The following is an 18,223-nucleotide window of genomic DNA, read 5'->3' on the forward strand; positions in this document are numbered from 1 at the left end:
CGTTTGTACCACTGCGAAGATTTCGCTACCCGTTAGCTAGCACGCATTGATCCACTTTCACTTTCAAGTAGGAAAACAAAACAAAGAAAAAAGAAAACACGAGACAGAAACAAATTTGCATCCTCAACGACGCAAAACAAACACCCCAAAAACAAGGACTAGCAAATCCTGCACTTTTCGATTTGCGTTCGTTTTCTCCTCTGCTACTCTACGCACTTCTGACCCGAGCTGTCTCGCGTTTCTTCTTTGCCAGTTCGTGATTTACTCGCACCCAACCGTGTCGCAACGACCGCAGCAACAACCAGGCGGACCCCGGCATTTGCAATCCTTTCTGTTCTCTGTATTTTATCGCTGGAACGCTTTGTTTGCTGTTTTTCTCACCGGTCTCTCTGTCCCTACATATATATAAATATATAAATATATTTCTTCTGAATCGTCAGAATTAATAACGCTGACAGATAGCTTCTCTTTTCCGCCTTCACGTTTTAGAGCTTTTCTTTACCCCTTCATTTCTCATTCATCAGCGGAAAGCTTTGAGTCTTGTCGCGTTGAGCAGTCCGCCGCCACGGAAGGCAACAGCAGAAACCACATATATTTATGAGTATTGGTTTATCGTGTTCTCGCGGCAGTTGTGCAGAACTGTGCTGCTTTCATAGAATCTTCACCTTCCCTCCTCCCCCAATAGCAGAAGGAGGGACTCTTTCATGTGCGGTTTAACATTACTTTTATTATTGCTATAAAACCGATCCGCTCTCTCTCTTTTTAGTTTATTCCTCTCTTTTCTCGACGAGCTTACCGGTTGCCGAAGCTGCACCTGTTCTCAAAGTGTGCCTGCTCTCGTTCCTTTCGCCTACACGCGCGTGAGACACCTCGCATAAGTCCCCCTCACGCTCGAACGCATATTTGCTCTCACCACTGCTATTTTTTTTTCTCGTTTTTTTGTTCGCAGAGCGGGAGAACGATATAGGCAAGGAGAGAAACAAGCAAGGCGTAACATGAGTTCCTACCAACCCGCCACAGCAGTCTCCACAGCGCCGTCTATGGGCAACTACGGCAACTCGCGGCGCGGCCCGCGCAACACGACCGCGCCGTCCGCAGCAGCACCAACTGCTACTGCCACTACCATCTCCAACACCATCGGCTCTCCGGGCACCGTGTCGAACATGTCTGACTCGCTTAACAAAGGGACTGCCACCTCGGCGGGGCTGCCCTTTAACGCGGCGAACACCATCAACCCGGTCGCGTCTCCGCGCACGGAAAGGGGCGATGCCAACCACGGCAACGGCAACGCAGCTGCAGACGACAAGATTGGTAACACGACGGACTCCGTGATCGAGGAGTTAAAGGTGCTGGCGAAGTCGATGTTGGAGGCGACGAACGCGGCCCGGCGGCGCACGAGCTCCATTGAGCACCGCAAATCGTACGAGGCCCTCATGCATGCCATTGAAAACCGCGTCAATGGAGAGACGAGTAACGGCAGGAGAGAGACCATTACGAACACCACTGCCGTGTCTGGTGGCGTTGGAGCCGCTGCTGGAAGTGCCCGGCAGCTTCAACCACAACAGCAGAATCAGCAGCAGCAACAGCAGCACATCGATCCCAATATGAGCGACGTGTCCGGGTCGGAGCTGCTGTCGGCTCATCTGATCGAGCAGTTGACGGATATACCGGCAGAGCTGTCGCCTGGCAACCGGGTGCGTCAGATGCAGCAGCTAGAACAGTTACAGCGGCAGCAGCAGCAGCAGCGCAGTAAGGCGACGAGGGGACGCAACGCCGGTGCCGCAACGACTGCTGCTGCAACGAAGCCTGACTCCACTGTTGAAGCAGCAGCCGTGATAGCTGCAGCAGAAGCAACGAAGGCACCAGCGCAACGTGTCCCCGCCGCCGTGACGCGCGAAGACATCGCTGAGGAGGCAGTCGAGGAGGAGAACCTGGTAGCGCAAGAGGAGGAGCTGGTCTACCCTACGGCGAAGGACACTGTGGCGCGCCGTGCTGGTCGGAGAATGCCGCCCGCCGAGGACGAAGAGGATGATGACGACGACGGCACCGCCTACGACGGCGTGCGGGCGCAGGTGCTCTTTAAACCAGTGAACCGCACAGCCTATCACGAGGTGCTTGCCTCCACGTGGAAGCCGGAGGGGCTGACGCGGCGCGTGCCGGTGGAGGAGAACCCCCGGAAGAGGGGCTCAGGCGGCAGTAGCAGCAGTAGCAGCAGCAGCGACCGCAGCAGTGACACGGAGGACGAGGAGGACGATGACGAGGCCATGGCGACGGTCACCACGCGCAACAAAGCACGCAGGGCGTCGGAGACGCAGCCGATGCGGACCATGAAGGTCTACCGTGTCCCCGCCTTCCCGTACGGCGGCGGCGTGACGGAGCAGCAGGCGCGTCTCCTGCAACGTCAGTTCGACGCCTGCATCCAAAGCGGGGAGCATTTGCACTCGAACGCGACGGGACCGAAGCTGATCACCAAGGCGGCGTTTGACGCGTACGACTACAACGAGGTGGTCGTCGCGACGGCTCAGATGGACCTGAAGACCTTCAAGCCGACCTCACCCTACGAATTTGTTGTCGAGGTGGAGCGGGATGTTCGCTTTGACGCCGTCAAGTCACGCGAGGAGCGCCGCCGCCGCTTCAAGCGTCTCGTCCACGAGAACCGTGCCCCCGCCACGATGGGCACCTTCGACCTCCGCGTGATCATGGACCCGTTCAAGACCGGCTTCGAGGAGGAGAAGAACTTCCCGATAATCCCCGGCACGGTGATTGCGGGGCGCTACGAGATCATTCAAATGCTGGGCAAGGCCACCTTCAGTCGCGCGGTGCGGTGCTACGACCTGCACGATCCCATCTACGACGATGCCGAGGGTGACGAAGAGGCGGAGGAGGCGGAGTACAGTAGCGACGACGACGATGATGACGGAGAGGAGGGTAATGCGGGCATCGAGGCGAAGGAGAATGGCGCGTCTGCCTCGCCCGCAGAGGACGCGACTGCGGATGACGACGATAAAAAAGACATCAGCAGCAGCGCCGCCGTCGCCGCCGATACTGCCGCATCCCCGGCGGTCTCGAAGCAGGAGGCGAAGACAGACGCTAAAAAGAAAGGTTTGCACGGCAGGCGGTCCGCGAAGAAGCGGAAGCTGCTCGGGTACGGGCAGGTGTGTCTTAAGATTATCAACAACACGAAGGACTTCTTCGACCAGTCGTTAGACGAGATTCGGCTGCTGACACTGTTGAACCGGCAGCGCGACCCGGACGAGGCACACATCGTCCGCCTCATTGACGCTTTCTACTACAAGGAGCATGTTATGCTCGTCACGGAGCTGCTGCGCGACACCCTCTACGACTACGGCAAGTACAACCGTGAGGAGGAGGAGGAGTTCTACTTCACAGTGCCGCGCCTGCGCCGACTCACTCGTCAGATCACCGAGGCCCTCACGTACGTGCACTCGCTCAATCTTATCCACACCGACCTGAAGCCGGAGAACATCATGTTTGTCTCGTACAGTCGCTGCATTGTGAAAGTAATCGACTTTGGTAGCAGCTGCTTCCTCAGCGACCACCTGAGCTCGTACATCCAAAGCCGTAGCTACCGCGCACCGGAGGTGGTGCTCGGCTGCGACTACGACGGCCGCATCGACGTCTGGTCCCTTGGCGCGATTCTAGTGGAGATGGTCACGGGGGATGTGCTCTTCACTTCCGACACGGTGCCGGAGATGCTGGCGCGCATCGTGTACGTCTGCGGGACCCCGTTTCCACGACACATGCTGTGGGAGGGCCGGCACACCAGCGACTACATTAATAAATTCGGTTGCATCTACGAGTACGGCGGTGCCGGTGACGACCGCGGCGCGCACAACGGCAAGGGTGAGGAGGACGGCGAGGAGCCCTACTGCCTCTACACACCGGTGCCGACGATGTCCCCGCACACGTGCAACGCGCCGAAGAAGTCGAAGGCGACCTCGACCACCTCGCGCACGCCCGGCGGCCCGTACAGTGTGTTGCGCGAGAAGCTGGCTGCGGCGAAGATGGTGGACGAGGACTTCATTTCGTTTGTGGAGGCGTGCTTGACGCTGGACCACAAGAGGCGTCCCACCTCAGCGCAGCTGCTGGGTCACCCTTTCATCAAGGGTGAGCTAATATAAGGCCGGTTGTTGGGCAGGGAAGACAAGGGAGGTGTTTGTGTGTCTCCTCACCACCACCGACTTCTATTGTTTTATGGCTTTTCTCCGTTTAAAAGAGAGTTGAGGTTTCTTTATATATATATACGGTTGCTGGTTGATCAGGACACTGCGTTTCGCGAGAGACTGTTGCGACCGGTGGTGCTCTCCCGCTGTGCTGCCTGTTTTTTCTTTTCTTCATTGCTTCTCTTTTATTATTATGACCATCATTAGTGTTTGTATGCTAAGCGTTAGAGTTGTTGTCCCTGGGTGGTAAGTAGGTCTGCGGTGCAATTGCTATTGCTCTTCTTTACTGTGCTTTTCCTTTTTTTTTTGTCTGTCACCTTCGAAGTGTTCATTGTCACTTTAGACCCTTTTTTTTGCTTCTTCTCTACTCCCTCACGCGCTTATACACACTATTATTATTATTGCTATTGTTATTAATATATATATGTATTTCCTCCTTTCTTTTTTTTCCCTTCTTTTTCTTTGCACCTTGTTGAGCAGTTACGAGACGGCGTTGTTCTTTTCGCCCCCCTTTTCCCTCCTCTGTGCGCTTGTGCTATCCCAAGCTCCTTCTATCGGTGTTTTTCTCTCTCCATCTCAAACATTTTTATGTATTCCTCCCCCCCTCTCTCTCTCTCTCTATATATATATCTATAATCTTGTGGCTTCTTCTTCAGCTGTTTCTTTTGTTTTGTTTTCCCTCTCGTTCGTCGTAGCGGAGAAGTTGCTGGGGAGACGGGGGGAGGGGGAGGGAAGGGGAGTGCGTTATTGCGTAAGAAGGCGCATGTGTTGGTCTCGACCCTTTTTTCCCTTTCTTTTTCTTCTTTGAAGTGCTCGGTGTTTTCTCTTTCTGCCCTGTTTCTTCGCTGTCCGCGTTGTTTTTTTTGTGGGGGCGCGTCTTGCTGGGTTTTTTTTTGGATGGTAGACTTTGAGGATGCAAATGCCTTTTCGCTCTCCCTCCTCTTCTCTTCTCTTCTTTCGCTGTCTTGCCATTTTTTCTTCTGAATTTCTTGCTTCATTCACCTGTTGACCTCTTTCCATAACGTTACTGTTAAGCGACTGATAGACGATAGCCACTCTGGATATCGACAACCGCCACCGAAGCTACCAATCAAAGATCTAAAAAAGATAATAATATGTAATAATAGGAGGCAATGTGTATTGTGGCTCGGCAATCATGGAACGCGGTGTATCGACTTGTGTGCGGAGGAGCAGAAGCCCAACGTGTTCGCCCCACAAGTATGCGTGCAAGTCCACCGACTACAAATACGTGTTTGCGACGTTGCTGAGAGGGTCTGCAGGGACTTTGCTTAAGAGAAAAAAGGGAAAAAAAAACACATCAATCAGCGCTTTCTTTCTTGCTTTTGCCGGACGCAACCGTGACTCGAACAGGCGACAAACCGTGGCTTGCTGGAACAGCCGGGTGCACGACGCAGTCTCACCACTGGCCCACACGTTGTACTTGTGGTCTCACACAGCATCCTCTCTGCTGCTTTTCCGTTTTCCTCCATTCACTTCTTTTCGTTGTTCTCACTTCCACAAGGTCACCTAGCATCAGACTAGTTTCTTCCACCCCACCGATGTCGCACGAGGTGCTTTGCAAAGCTGAGAGCAGTTTGTTGAAGGGAGATTAGACGGCTGAGCTGTTTGCGTGAGAAAGTGTAAACGCTGACACTATTTTTATTTATTTATTATTCCTTCATTCTATACGCGGGGGCGACTTTGGCCTCCACCATTGTTCCTTCATTGCGGCCAACAACAAAGAAAGCCAAATTCAAGTTGTGGCGTCACTTCTCTCTATATAAAAAAACCGTTTCTCAATGTGGCAGCGTTACGCACCACCTCAGCGACTACGAGTGCGGTGCTTCCTTCTGCTCATCCTTTTTCTTCTCAGTCATAACGCCAAGGATGACATCGTCGTGCTCGCTCCTCGTTTTGGCGGTGTTTGGTGGGTGCCAGGCCAGAAAACGGCCTCCCCCTCCGCTACTCACGCCGTCGCCTCCCACGCAACGAACAGTAGTGGTGGGGGTTTTCCACGCGTCCTCTTTGCTGCTGCTGCCGTCCTCAGCACCGCTTCTCAACAAGCCAACACTCCAACAAGTCGCATTTACCCCCCGGAGAAAACGAAATTTAGCTATGACGCCGACTTGAAGCCGACGATGCTGCCATGGCGTGCGCTCCGCCTGACGTTGCGGCAGGCAGGCTGCTTCACAACGCGTGCCTTGCCGCGCTTAACGGACCTCCCTGATGCAGTGGCCAGCAGCGGAGGAGGACGTGCGGAGACTGCGCTGGTCAACCGCACCGACCCCGCTGTTTCTCCGCTCACCCTGCGGGCTGTGTGTCGCCGGCCGATTGTGCTCGTCAGCGGCCGCTCACGCGGCTGTGTCAGCTGCAACCACTTCGCCAACGAAGTGCTGAGCCGCTACGCCGCTGAGTGGGCCTTCATCCATGCCCACGTGACCGTCGTCGACGCCGGCGACCCGATGACGGAGCAGCTGGTGCGGTACCCCTACCCGCTGTGGTACGACGCGGAGGCCCTGGAGAAGGAGTTGGTCTTGACACCGCATTTTAACGCATCCGCAGCGGCTGCCAACTGCACCAAACGTGATGAGGCGCGCACACAGTTCGCGAACGTCGATGGCAGGCGAGATGGTGCGGTGGGAGAGGGCAGTGCGGTGTGCAGCCCACACGCCGAGCAACTAGCGGAAGCGGCGGCAGACCACGCGCTCTTCACCGCCAGCCTCCGTCAGAAGGCTGCGTTGCTCGTCAAGGCACCTGTAGCCCAAGCTGGCCATCAGTGGTCCCACCTGGTGCAGCACACCTTTGCGAACCCGAATGAGTACGTGCTGCGCATTATCTTCATGTACCCCCACAACGGCAGCGTTATGCGAGATGTGGTGAACGAGGGCATATTTGACGGCAGCTCGCCCGATTACCTTCACTTTTACACGAGTGCAACGCATTTCTTCAGCGCAGTGAAGAAGGCGGTGCGGGTGATGGACTGGTTGGAGCACTTTGGCGATTACTGATGCATCAGCGTGGCGTCCTTTTTAGAAAGGAACTCTTTCTTCTGTTTGTGTTATCATTGTACAGTATGCGGTGCTCAGCAAGAAATCGTCTGCTTCACTCTCCTCAGCACATCAGCAACAGGAACAGATAGGAAAAGGAAGAGCCAGCTGCTTCATGCGGTCAAACGTTGAATGGGAGATGATCATGACAGAACATGTTAACAGCGGATCTGAATTCGCCAAACGTGTGGCGACCATTGTTTTTTTTTCCCCTTTCCTTTTTCTCACGAGGCGCAGCACTTCCCTGTTTGTTGCTGGTAGACCTGAGGTAGGGGGAGGGACGCTCTCTGGACCCTCCCTCTTTTTCCATTAGGCCTTCTCCACCCCCCTCCTCCTTCCATATATTTGCTTCGCCCCATCTTCCTCACTTCTCGGCAGCATATTCGTCCAGCTGGATAGCACAGAATTACACTCTGTGCTTTTTTCTTTCTTTCTTTGGTTGAAGCGGCAGCCAGCTGTGCTGCTTCGCTCCATTCGCGTCGGAGAAAATAATTCTTTAGGGACCCAAAAGAGCGGCCGTACGCCTCTTTTCACCCTGTGCTTACACGTACATTCCGTAAAGCAGACAAAACCGTAATTAAAATACTTGTAGAACAAAAAACACAGCAATCCCTCTAAAAAGAAAAAGATGTCTGTGGAGTCTACGCTGCGTTACCTCATCTCCAACTGCCTCTCCTACGGAGTGGTGGTGGGGGCCTCCATCTTGAAGGTGCCGCAGATCCTCAAGGTGCTGCAGAACAACAAAGCCGACGGCGTCTCCCTCCTCTCCATCATCGTAGAGCTTCTCTCCTACGTCGTCTCCACCAGCTGGGGCATGGTGCAGGGTCTGCCCTTCCGCGACTTCGGCGAGAACTTCCTTATTACGCTGCAGCTCATTGTGCTGCTGGTGCTGGTGGCGAAGCTGCAGAAGAAGACGAAGGAGGCCTGCCTGGCGCTCGCCGTGGAGCTGCTTGCCTTCTACGCCTTTGCCACCGGCCACGTGCCGCGCAGCGTGCACGAAACGCTGCTGAGTGGTCAGGTGCTGCTGAACATGTCGAGCCGGCTGCCGCAGATCTACGCCAACTACCGCACCCGCTGCCAGGGTCAGCTGTCTTTCTTGACTTTCTTTCTAGCCTTTGGTGGTGGCGTGGCGCGCCTGATGACGACCGCGCTGAACGTGTCGTGGGAGAAGGGGAAAGGCGTCATGCTGGTGCAGTTTGGCGTGGCGGCGTCGCTGAACGCGATTATTCTTGCTCAAATGCTGTATTACAAGCTCGTCGATGGAAAGACACGTAAGCCGGCGGCTGTGGCCAAGGACGTGAAGCGCCGTTAGCGGAAGTTTTAAAACGCACGATCTTCTTTTAAAATCGGGTTTAACGCGCATACATATATGTATGGACGCAAAACGGCGAAAAACGCGAGGTGTGATTCATGAGGCGAGTTGTTTGCTGCGCAGTTGATCAGTCGCATACGAATAGGTATGCAACCACACACCCACAATATATCGTTTTGTGTTTGATAACCAGCGGAGGTTGACCTGTGGCACGTGCGGGCGACGCGACCGCAGGCGCTGGTTACCTGTTTCTTCCATCGCGAAGTTTCCCATTTTTCCTTCATTTCAAATTTTGGTTTCTCGTTCTGGTTACTTGCATTGGTGCTTTGGTCGATGCGATGCCGCAACCACCCCCCCTCACCACGTTATCGCAAGGGTTAACGCGCAAACAAACGAAAGAAACGAGGTTATTGTGTAAGCTGCCCAACGTCAGCACAGCGAGTAAACATAAACGAAGAAACCTCGGCTGTTTTCCAAATCTGATAACAACTCACAAGCGAACAACCCTGTACGCTGAGGAAGCCGGTGAAGCCTCGACTCGCTCGTCGTTACATGACATGAGCCGCAAAATCGGGAAACCGTATTTCGTTGGTTTCTTCTTACCTCCCCACTTTTCCGCGATCTCCACGATGGCAGGGGCTTTTTATGAATCCAAACGGTGAACACCAACAACCTGCATACACACAGAGCTGCGAAGTCGAAAGGAGTGCTGTTGTGTGTGTGTGTCAAGCAGGAGAAGTTCCTGCAGTCTGTGCGCTCTTATCATGAACGACAAAGAGGAGAGAAAAGCTTCTTACTCAGCGTGTGCGTTGATGAAGTGGGAAAAGGAAACGAATTCCCGCGTCTATGCTTCTGCTTCTTTGTTGATCAGACGTAGCGTACACTGCTAGAGAAGACGAATTGCCTGTGGTAGCATCTTCGCCCTGAAGCAACTGCGCATGCGAAACTGTATTTACCACGTGTTTACATTCGATAGCTACTTCTGAAGTTTTTGAATCGCTGGCCACCAACGAGCCCTCTTTCTATCGATCTATCGTTTTATTACTACTTCTGGCGGTGTTAAGCTCGTCGATGCCCTCTCCATGGAAGCGTGTTGACCTGCTGAACCTCTCGTCCACTTCCGCTGCTCTGGCGCGGCGACGGGCGGCTGCCGCTGCAGCAGCTACGACCCCAACCAGCACCCTAAAAGGCATATTTAGCTCTTCAGGGCAGGACGACAATGAGATCACCAGACGTAACGTGGCGGAAGTGAAGGATTATGCCAAGCCGGTCACGTCTGCCGCTTCAGTTTCCAGGAGCAGGAGATGCAGTGACGCACCGCACTGTACGCACCGATTAAGCAGCACCCCCAGCCTCACGGTGCATCCAGCTTCTGCGGCGACCCGCGTCTCCATCTCTCGGCTGCTCGGCGGAGCGTCGCTGACCTGGCAAGAATCGCTGGCGTGTTTCGTGGAGTTGGTAGAAGGCAGCAGCAAGAGGGGTCCACAGGACAAGGAACAACCCCTTCAAGTACAGGAGGATTGTGCTGTGCCGCTAGAGGCAATCCTTTCCCTCTACGCGACGCTGAGGCGAAACGCAGCGGAGCAACAGCACACGATGAAGTACGGCGAGGAGCTGAACACCACATTATCGAGCGCCGTTGAAGAAGAAGATCATCTTCGTGGTAATGCGTTCCCGCAACTACCAGCAACAGATGTGTCGAGTCGTAGACTCCGCTGCTCCTCTTCCCCTTCCTCTGCGAATGACTTCTCCAGCGTGTCGTTGTTTGCCGACACACTACCGCTGCGTTTCCTGGCCTACGCCGCGCAGCACAACACTGCCCTCGCACCCCTTCACCGCGTTCTGTCCGCTGCATTTCGCAGCAACGTAGGCGGCGCATCGCCTCCACCTTCTCCAACTTTCCGACCCGGATGCGAACGTCAGGAAGGTGGCCTCGGAGGTGTGTCACTATCACGCGAGGTTGTAAACGACTTGACGCAGCTTCTGAGCGTTGCCACGGTGCTGCACGTGGGGCTGGGCGAAATCCTGCAAGCAGCACCGGCCGCATCCCCCACGAAAAGAACAGCAGAAGAATCATCATCGCTTTCCGCGTCAGCGACATCGTCATCGTGGCAGCTTCCGCTGCGGTGGGCGGCTCTGCGGACGATTCACAATCTCGAGCGCTACGGCGGCGCTCGTGAGTACGTCGCTGCACTGTCGGAGAGCGTCGAGCGCAATTTCGAGGCTTCCACGGGCAGCGGAGTGGCGGCACAAGCAGCCACCGGCAGCAACGCTCCCCCTTCACCTCTGCCGCGCAGCCAACGTGAAACGCACGGCCTGGACTCCGCAAGAGCGGGGCCGCACCGGACACGAAGTCAACCGACCGCCTCCCTTTCTCCATCATCGCCGCACCACCTCTCTGTCCTCGACGCTGCGGTGCAGAAGCAGGAGTCGGAGGTGCAGCATGCGAGGGCGGTAGTGGAGGCCGCCGCCCGCCAGCAGCCGAATTTCACTCTGCTGCTGCAGCCATTGCAGGAGGCGTGGGAGGCGCACAACACGCGTCGGCTACCCGCGACAACATCCACGCACAGGACCCCTCCTGCCGGCGGCACCGGTGCGAACGGTGACCTTTTTCCGAGCCAAACCGAGACTGTCACCAGCACACCCGGAGACGTCTGCGAGACGATGGACGGCACCGTCCCTTCTTTCCCTTCTTCCTCTTCGTCGGTGCAAGCTTCTGCCGCTGCGGCGGATGTGGCGCTGGCGATGGTGCGCTCCCTTGCGCAAACAGACCTCTCCGCTGCACACGTTGACTGCAGCGGCGTACAGCAAGGCGACGCTGCGTGGAGGAGTGGCAGCACCATGTCCACAGCAGAGCTTACCTGTTTGACGCTGGACGTCGTGCACTTTACGTGGACGGCCATGAACGCCGCTCACGAGTGGGACCACGTGGAAAACAGTTCTCACACTTCCGGCTCTCCGTCGACAGAAGAACAGTTGGGAGTGGAGCGCAGCGCTGCGGCGAGGACAGCGGAAGGCGAGGCGCTGCTTCAGCTGGTGCGCACTGCTACGCGTTTTGCTTCGTACGCGGATCTGTGCACCTGGCTGGAGCGTCTTCTTCCTCCGACGCCACCGGCGGCAGCCCCTGCGGTGTCCCTCGGCGTACGGGATTACCTCGTTACCGCCAACGGTAACGTGTCGCTGCCTCAGCGGGCGGCACTCCTTTGTCTTCTCACGCGCGTCGTGCGACGGGCGCCGTCGTGGTCGGCGGTGTGCACCGTGCTGCCGGCAATGTGGCGCCGCATTCCAACAGCTGCGCCGGCACCGGCGTCGCTTCGTGTCCCGAACGCGTCGCTGCGGCTGCGACACACAGACGAGGAGGCGGCGGCATGTGGATCGGGGTACGCCTCCTGCCCATCTCTGTTGAGTGCGTTCTTTGAGTCTCCGCACGCGCCGACTCGTCGGCCGCACACACGCGATGAACTGGCGATGTGGTGTAAGGCTATTTGCGGCGCGAGTGGTATCACGGGCACCGATAAGACAGCATATAAGGAATCAGTCATCCGGCCAGCGTCAGCGAAAGTAACGCATGACGCTTCGCCAGGAACAAATGAAGGGCAGCTGAGTGCAGCAGAGTGGTCGCGGCTGCTGTACGGGTCTGCGCCACCCACAATTGCCGACGTTTCTGTGTGTCCGTTGGCACTGTGGCACTCCTCCGTCACCGCCGCTGCCACCGCATTTGTCGGACAGTGGCTGCATCCGGCCGCTGCGCATGACACGGCGCTCGATTGCCTCGCGACGTGCCATGTCGCGTGTGCCAAATCCTGGGCGACTCCTCCTTCGTTTTGTACCCCGGCTTCGTCTGACACCACAGGTGAGAACTCCCCTGACAACCGCAGCGGTGCCGCCTGGAGGGCAGAGGCCGTTGCCCAGTTAGCACACCAACACCGCGCCTTCTCGTTGACGTTTCTCACACGCGAAGAGACGTTTGACTGGTTCAATTTGGTGTTGTGTCGCACGGAGCGCGGCGTTGCCCGCCAGCTGGTGCTCGCAGCGGCGATGGAGGCGCGGTGGTGCAGTGCCGGGGCCGCCGCGCCGTTGCCTCCGCCTACCTACCGCGCAACCGCACCCTCCACCTCGCCGGCCACCACCGCGTCTGCTGAGATGATTCAGAAAGACGTCGAGGACGCACATGATGTCGTACGGCTCTCGTCATCGTCGTTTTCTTGTACCGCGGACGCAGATGCAGCAGTGGCGGATCTAACGCGAGTTTTTCTGCGATGGGTCACCGCACGCGAGACCGCTTCCACCGCCACTGATGCGGACCGCAGCGACGCCGCTGCCGTTTCCCTGTTGACCGGCACATCGTTCAGGCGTGAAGGAAATGGCCGCTTGGGGGACGTGGGACTTCTTTTCGCGGACGTCGCCGCAGCGCTCAGTCCCTCCTTCATTTCTACGGAGTTCAACTCGTCGGTGCTGGCCTTGTCGCCGTCGAAGCCGTCGACGGCGGTCGCGTTGCTTTTGGAAGTCGTGCGGAGCGCCGTGACGGAGACGGGGTTGCTGTGGGAGCGACAAATGGGCCAGCCTTCCTCCCACGTGAAGGATGACACACACGCGGTCCCACTGCCGCTGCAGTTTTTCAACGCGGCGGTGGAGTCGGTGGGGCAGCGGCCGTCTGCATCCGTCGATCGCGGTGGGTCTGAGGAGGAGGCGTCATTGCACGATCGGGAGCTTCAACTTGCACGACTGCGTAGCTGGCTGCAGTTCCTGTGCACCTGTCCCCCGCTGCTCTTGGCGGATAAGGTGTACGTGGTGGTGTGGCTGTACACACTCATGCGACAGGTGGAGGAGATGCATCAGCGGCTTCACGAGAGTGCCGGTGGGGCACCAACTCCGCTGGTACCTGAAACGCAGTCGAGGCTTGGCGAAGGCATGCACACGCACTCCAGCAGCAGCAACTCCCTGACACACAGGGCAGGTCTAGTGGAGAGATCGAGTCAACAGGGAGGTGGACAGGCGTGGTCGCAGCAGGAGGAAGCGGAGACCGTACGCCTTGCTGCTGCGTCGCTGAGCAGGCAGCTCTGGTCAACCCTGCCCCCGTCCTCTTTAGTTCCACCGATGCTGCTGAACTGGCTGCTCACGCGCGGCGGCTTGCCCACCTGGGGTGATGCCGTGAGGTTTCTGCGTGCGTCGGCAGCAACGGCCACCGTGCGACCGCCGCCCGAAACAAAGAAGGTTTTCGATGGGGCAGGAGAAGGCGATCATGACGACCAAGCTAAAGTTGATGACCAGCGCCGGTATTTGTTTTTGGTACTGCCGCTGGATCGGGTAGTGTCGATGGCGCACGCGATGCGGGTACTGCGGACTCTTCAGGCCGTCGAGGAGCGCTGCCACGACGCCGCACGCAAACGCACGCGAGATGCGCTGCCGCTGTCAACCCGCGAAAGCAGCCCGTCGAGTGGGAACGGCGGCGATAACACCGTGGTAGGGGAAGCGAGCGTACACCGCTCCCAGACGCGGCAAACGGAAAAAGGATCCTCGCGCCAAGCCGCCTCCTCCGCGGCCACGATAGACTTACGCGACGACGTCGCTGTCACCGTGTCCTCCACGGGAGCGAACGGCACGGCGATTGATCTGCTGGTACGGCACTACTACTACCCCGAGATTGAACGGGTGCTGCTGCGTGAGTGGTACAGTCGCGCCTTGGCGGCGGTGCTGCGCTTCCTGGTGGCGCATCCCGAGCACACGTTTCTTACCTCCGTTGCTGACGCGCCAGACCACGCCGCGCTCGCCGTGCGTGCGTGGCTCGAAAGCGGGAACGCACACGACGAGCAGGGCAGTACGACAGATCGTGAAGGAGTGCGGGCTTCGTTTGCCGAGCGGCTCCACGCACCCGATCTTTCGAGTGTGGGTGCGAGTGTGACGTCGCTTCACGAATGGCAGGAGTGGATTGGCCTCTCCCATCAAAAGAAAACAATCGGAATAAATGCGGTGGCGGCCCTTACAGAGCCAGGAACGGTGCCGTTGCCGCCCGCCTCCCAGTCGAGGGCCGCAGATGAGCACGAAGCCGCTCCCCGTCGAAGCGCGACAGAGTCGTACACTGGCGCTGCGTTGACGATTGAAAAACAACGCGACAGCGAAGAGCTACATCAACCGAATTCCACCGTCGCGCCAACGCACACCTTACGCATCCCGCTGCACTTTGTCGGCACCTTCATCCTCCAAGAGTGTCGCATCGGTGCTCCGGTGAGCACCTCCTTTGCAGAAGCGTCAGCGAGACAAGCTGCCATGACAGGTCGAGCTAAGCTCTCTTCTCAGGATTCGAACGCCAATGCGGTGCAAAGGACCTCGTCACCGAGAAGCCAGGAAGCCCCACAACGGGCCACGACGAAGCCATCGTACGGAAAGCGCGGCCGTCTGCGAACACTGCCCTCGCTGGATTCGCTGCTGCAGGACACCGAGTGCTGCCCCGCCGTGGGCCATGACCGTCTGAACACGTTAGAGGACGCTGCGGCAAGGGCAGCAGTTTCACCTGACGCACGCCGCACCCGTCCAGTCCATCCCGAGCTGCTCGAGTTATTTACGCGAGTGCTGCAAATTAAGAAGGCAGAGGCAAGGGGCGTCGACAGCACAGCTGCCGCACGCGAAGAAACAGTAGAGGATGTCGTGGGCCAGGTCCTCGCTCACCGTGCGATCGCATCTCGGTAGCGCTCGCTCATGGGTGGGCTGCTTACACGCTTTACCGATTTACCCCCCCCCCTCCCCCCCACCACACACATGATGTGTGCCTTTAAGAAATCGGAGCCGCCGCTTGGACCTCGTTGCATCATCTACGCAAAAGTCAAATGAGTAAGTGAAACACGACACAACAAGGACAGGTAAAACGCTGTGCAACGTCGCGTTCCTTTGCTTCTTATGTGCATCACGGAGGATGCTAACCGTCCTCCTCCTCCCATTGCTCTCCGCATCTCACCGCAACCAAAAGGCGAACCCACATGTACGGTTTCGCTTCGTTGTGGTTCGTTTCCGCCGCATCTTCTCTCCATCGCCGATCCTCACTGCACACGGTTTCTTCAAGCTGCAGAGCTTCAGTCATAGCGAACCAAGATGCGTGTCTTCAACTCATTTTAGCTTTCTCCTCTATCGACTCTTCTGGAAATTTCTGTGCCTTCTGCCGTACGCCGGCCATGTTGATGAACACCACCGCCTTCTCCATTGCACATACCTACCACTCGATTAGCTCCTTTTCAATGTGTCCACATTCGATGACACAGCGCATCCAAAGAACATAAGCCACAATTCAAAACGAAGCCGCCTAAAGCAGAAACAGCGCGCTTCTATCGGTGTCGGTGGCGTACACTTTTGGTTATCTTGCATTGACTCCTATACACCATCTGGCTTTCTTTTAACGCCGTGGACTTCTCTACGCGACGGCTGCATCAGAACTTTCCTTAGCCTGGTTTTGTTTGCTTACATACAAACTGTTTACGAAATTGGCGTTGCACCGCCTCTTAAGAATTATTTCTTTATATAATTTGAGGAGATAAACCAACTTAAAAACCTGAATAACAATGGTTCGCCCATCTACTACGAAGCAGGAGGCAAGTCGAGTGCAGGTCTCCGTGCGGGTGCGTCCCCTCGAACCCCGAGAAAAGAAAGCCGCCGACGGATCGCTGATCACGGTGGTGGCCAACCAAGCAACAGCCGTGGTCACGGTGACGCCGGTGGCCAGCAGCAGCGGCACCTGCACCGCCGATGTGGGAGCTGATGGAGCGTTGGGGAGCCGGAGGGCGGCACAGGACTTCCAGTTCGATCACGTGTTCTGGTCTGTGGACAGCCCGATGCGTCCGGCAGCCGCCCGGCGACGCAGGCGGACGTGTTCCAGAAGATCGGGTTCCCGCTGGTGGAGCACGCGTTCGGCGGGTTCAACTCGTGCCTGTTCGCGTACGGGCAGACAGGCAGCGGGAAGACGTACACGATGATGGGCGCGGACGTGAGCGCGCTGGGCGGCGAGGGCAGCGGCGTGACGCCGCGGATCTGCCTGGAGATCTTCGCGCGCAAGGCGAGCGTGGAGGCGGAGGGGCACTCGCGGTGGTCCGTGGAGCTTGGGTACGTGGAGGTGTACAACGAGCGGGTGTCGGACCTGCTTGCGAAGCGGAGGAAGGGCGCGAAGGCCGCGGACGAGGAGTGCGTGGAGGTGCGCGAGCACCCGAGCCGCGGCGTGTTCCTGGAGGGCCAGCGGCTTGTGGAGGTGGCGAGCCTCGACGACGTGGTGCGGCTGATGGAGGTGGGCAACGGCGTGCGGCACACGGCGGCGACGAAGATGAACGACCGGAGCAGCCGGAGCCACGCGATCGTGATGCTTGTGCTGCACGAGGAGCGGACGATGACGACGAAGGCGGGCGAGACGATCAAGACTGCTGGCAAGAGCAGCCGGATGAACCTTGTGGACCTTGCGGGGTCGGAGCGCGTTGCGCAGTCGCAGGTGGAGGGGCAGCAGTTCAAGGAGGCCACGCACATCAACCTGTCGCTGACGACGCTGGGGCGTGTGATCGACGCGCTTGCGGACATGGCGGAGAAGAAGGGCAAGTCGCAGTGGACGCTGCCGCCCTACCGCGACTCGAAGCTGACGTTCATCCTGAAGGACTCGCTTGGCGGGAACTCGAAGACGTTCATGCTTGCGACGGTGAGCCCGAGCGCGCTGAACTACGACGAGACGCTGAGCACGCTGCGTTACGCCTCCCGCGCGCGCGAGATCGTGACGGTTGCGCAGGTGAACGAGGACCCGCGCGCGCGGCGCATCCGCGAGCTGGAGGAGCAGATGGCGAGCATGCGCGAGAACCTGAGCGCTGCGGACCCTGCGTACGTGTCGGAGCTGGAGGAGAAGCTTGCGCTGCTGGAGGCGGAGGCGCAGAAGCGCGCGGCGGACCTGCAGGCGCTGGAGAAGGAGCGTGAGCACAACCAGCTGCAGGAGCGGCTGCTGCGGGCGACGGAGGCGGAGAGGAGCGAGCTGGAGTCGCGTGCTGCTGCGCTGCAGCAGGAGATGAGTGCGACGCGGCGGCAGGCGGACGAGATGCAGGCGCAGAACCTGCGTCTGAAGGAGGAGCAGGCGCGCAAGGAGCGTGAGCTGATGGAGGAGATGGCGGCGAAGGCGGCGGCGTTCTCTGTGGTGCGGCGGCGCAAGGACGCGGAGATCGCGAGCGGGCGTGAGAAGCTGGAGGCGACGGTGGCGCAGCTGGTGAAGGGGCAGCGCGAGCGCGAGGCTGCGCTGGACGCGTTGCAGACGCATCAGCGGCGGCTGCAGAGTGCGCTGGCGGGCTCTGAGCGGACGGCTGCGGAGCGGGACGAGCTGCAGCGGCAGCTGGCGGAGTTGCAGGCGGAGCGCACGCGTCTGACGCAGGCGGTGGCGGCGCAGGAGAAGATGAATCGCGATCTGCAGCGCGTCCAGGAGGAGTGCGAGGAGACGGAGCGGCAGCGTGACGCCGCGCTGTGTGCGCTTGCGGAGATGGAGGCCCGCTACCACGAGAGCGTCTTCCACCTTACGACGCTGCTGGATCTGGCGACGGAGTGGGAGGACGAGCTGCACGAGCGCGCCGTGGCGGAGCGCGACGCCGCCGCTGCTGCGGAGGTGGACGAGGCGACGGCTGCCGCTGAGAGGTCGCAGACGGCGATGAACCGGCTTCGCGAGAGCCTCGAGGCGC

At 58.2% G+C, this 18,223-nt stretch overlaps 5 protein-coding genes across 7 annotated transcripts; all 5 read left to right on the forward strand.

The window, feature by feature from the left end:
• Positions 1-17: 17 nt before the first annotated feature.
• On the forward strand, positions 18-4,142 carry ABB37_07195 (putative protein kinase; the record flags this gene model as incomplete). Its single annotated transcript, XM_015805739.1, has 1 exon — positions 18-4,142. Exon 1 carries the CDS (start codon positions 996-998, stop codon positions 4,140-4,142), a length of 3,147 nt encoding a protein of 1,048 aa, XP_015655745.1. The 5' UTR covers positions 18-995.
• A 1,562-nt stretch (positions 4,143-5,704) lies between these two features.
• ABB37_07196 (hypothetical protein) lies at positions 5,705-7,192 on the forward strand (the record flags this gene model as incomplete). The annotated part of the gene is made up of 1 exon (XM_015805740.1): positions 5,705-7,192. Exon 1 carries the CDS (start codon positions 5,984-5,986, stop codon positions 7,190-7,192), a length of 1,209 nt encoding a protein of 402 aa, XP_015655746.1. The 5' UTR covers positions 5,705-5,983.
• A 415-nt stretch (positions 7,193-7,607) lies between these two features.
• Positions 7,608-8,543, forward strand: ABB37_07197 (hypothetical protein; the record flags this gene model as incomplete). 2 transcript variants are annotated; one of them, XM_015805741.1, is made up of 1 exon in its annotated part: positions 7,608-8,543. In XM_015805741.1, exon 1 carries the CDS (start codon positions 7,860-7,862, stop codon positions 8,541-8,543), a length of 684 nt encoding a protein of 227 aa, XP_015655747.1. In that variant the 5' UTR covers positions 7,608-7,859. The 2 variants fall into 2 exon arrangements, with proteins under 2 accessions (XP_015655747.1, XP_015655748.1); XM_015805742.1 differs by having other exon boundaries at positions 7,621-8,543.
• Positions 8,544-9,614: 1,071 nt separating this feature from the next.
• ABB37_07198 (hypothetical protein) lies at positions 9,615-15,230 on the forward strand (the record flags this gene model as incomplete). The annotated part of the gene is made up of 1 exon (XM_015805743.1): positions 9,615-15,230. The coding sequence occupies one exon, from the start codon at positions 9,615-9,617 to the stop codon at positions 15,228-15,230; it is 5,616 nt and encodes a 1,871-aa protein (XP_015655749.1).
• Positions 15,231-15,604: 374 nt separating this feature from the next.
• On the forward strand, positions 15,605-18,223 carry ABB37_07199 (putative kinesin K39; the record flags this gene model as incomplete). 2 transcript variants are annotated; one of them, XM_015805744.1, is made up of 1 exon in its annotated part: positions 15,605-18,223. In XM_015805744.1, a coding segment is annotated over exon 1 (1,723 nt), but the record flags the coding sequence as incomplete, so codon positions are not given. The 2 variants fall into 2 exon arrangements, with proteins under 2 accessions (XP_015655750.1, XP_015655751.1); XM_015805745.1 differs by having other exon boundaries at positions 15,761-18,223.

The sequence above is a fragment of the Leptomonas pyrrhocoris genome, assembly GCF_001293395.1.
Source record: "Leptomonas pyrrhocoris isolate H10 chromosome Unknown, whole genome shotgun sequence".
Taxonomy (NCBI): Eukaryota; Euglenozoa; class Kinetoplastea; order Trypanosomatida; family Trypanosomatidae; genus Leptomonas; species Leptomonas pyrrhocoris.